Raw genomic sequence first — 328 nt, 5'->3', positions numbered from 1 at the left:
CCTCCCCCCGACCCTGCCATACCTTGAGGGTCTGGGCCCGGGAGATGAGGTAGGGAAGGTCAAAGTTCTGGATATTGTAGCCGGTGATCACATCGGGATCCATGATGCGGATGAAGGTCGACCAGGCCTGAGGTGGGAGCACGCAGGGTCACCCAGGCTGACATCCTGGTCAACCCCCCACCGTGGGTCCTCCCCAGTCCTGGGACGTTCTGGAAGCCCCCAGGAGCAGCACTAGAGCCCTCCCACCCATGGAAGGAAGACTGGGCAGGTGCCTCTGAAAATAAGGAATCCAGAGGAGGAAAGGGCTCAGGAAACAGCCTGGGGGGGG

General features: G+C 61.6%; 1 protein-coding gene across 1 annotated transcript in view; it reads right to left on the bottom strand.

The window, feature by feature from the left end:
* Nucleotides 1-328, bottom strand: part of POLD1 (polymerase (DNA directed), delta 1, catalytic subunit) — a 24,008-nt gene that overhangs the window by 8,335 nt on the left and 15,345 nt on the right. Inside the window, exon 12 of the mRNA XM_010849727.1 lies at nucleotides 23-127. Within this exon, the coding sequence (XP_010848029.1) occupies nucleotides 23-127 (105 nt within the window). The remainder of the gene's footprint in view (nucleotides 1-22; nucleotides 128-328) is intronic.

This window comes from Bison bison, unplaced genomic scaffold (genome assembly GCF_000754665.1).
Source record: "Bison bison bison isolate TAMUID 2011002044 unplaced genomic scaffold, Bison_UMD1.0 scf7180017864285, whole genome shotgun sequence".
NCBI classification, from domain to species: Eukaryota; Metazoa; Chordata; class Mammalia; order Artiodactyla; family Bovidae; genus Bison; species Bison bison.
Note: the sequence above shows the minus strand (reverse complement) of the source record. Positions and strands in the feature narration are given on the sequence as shown.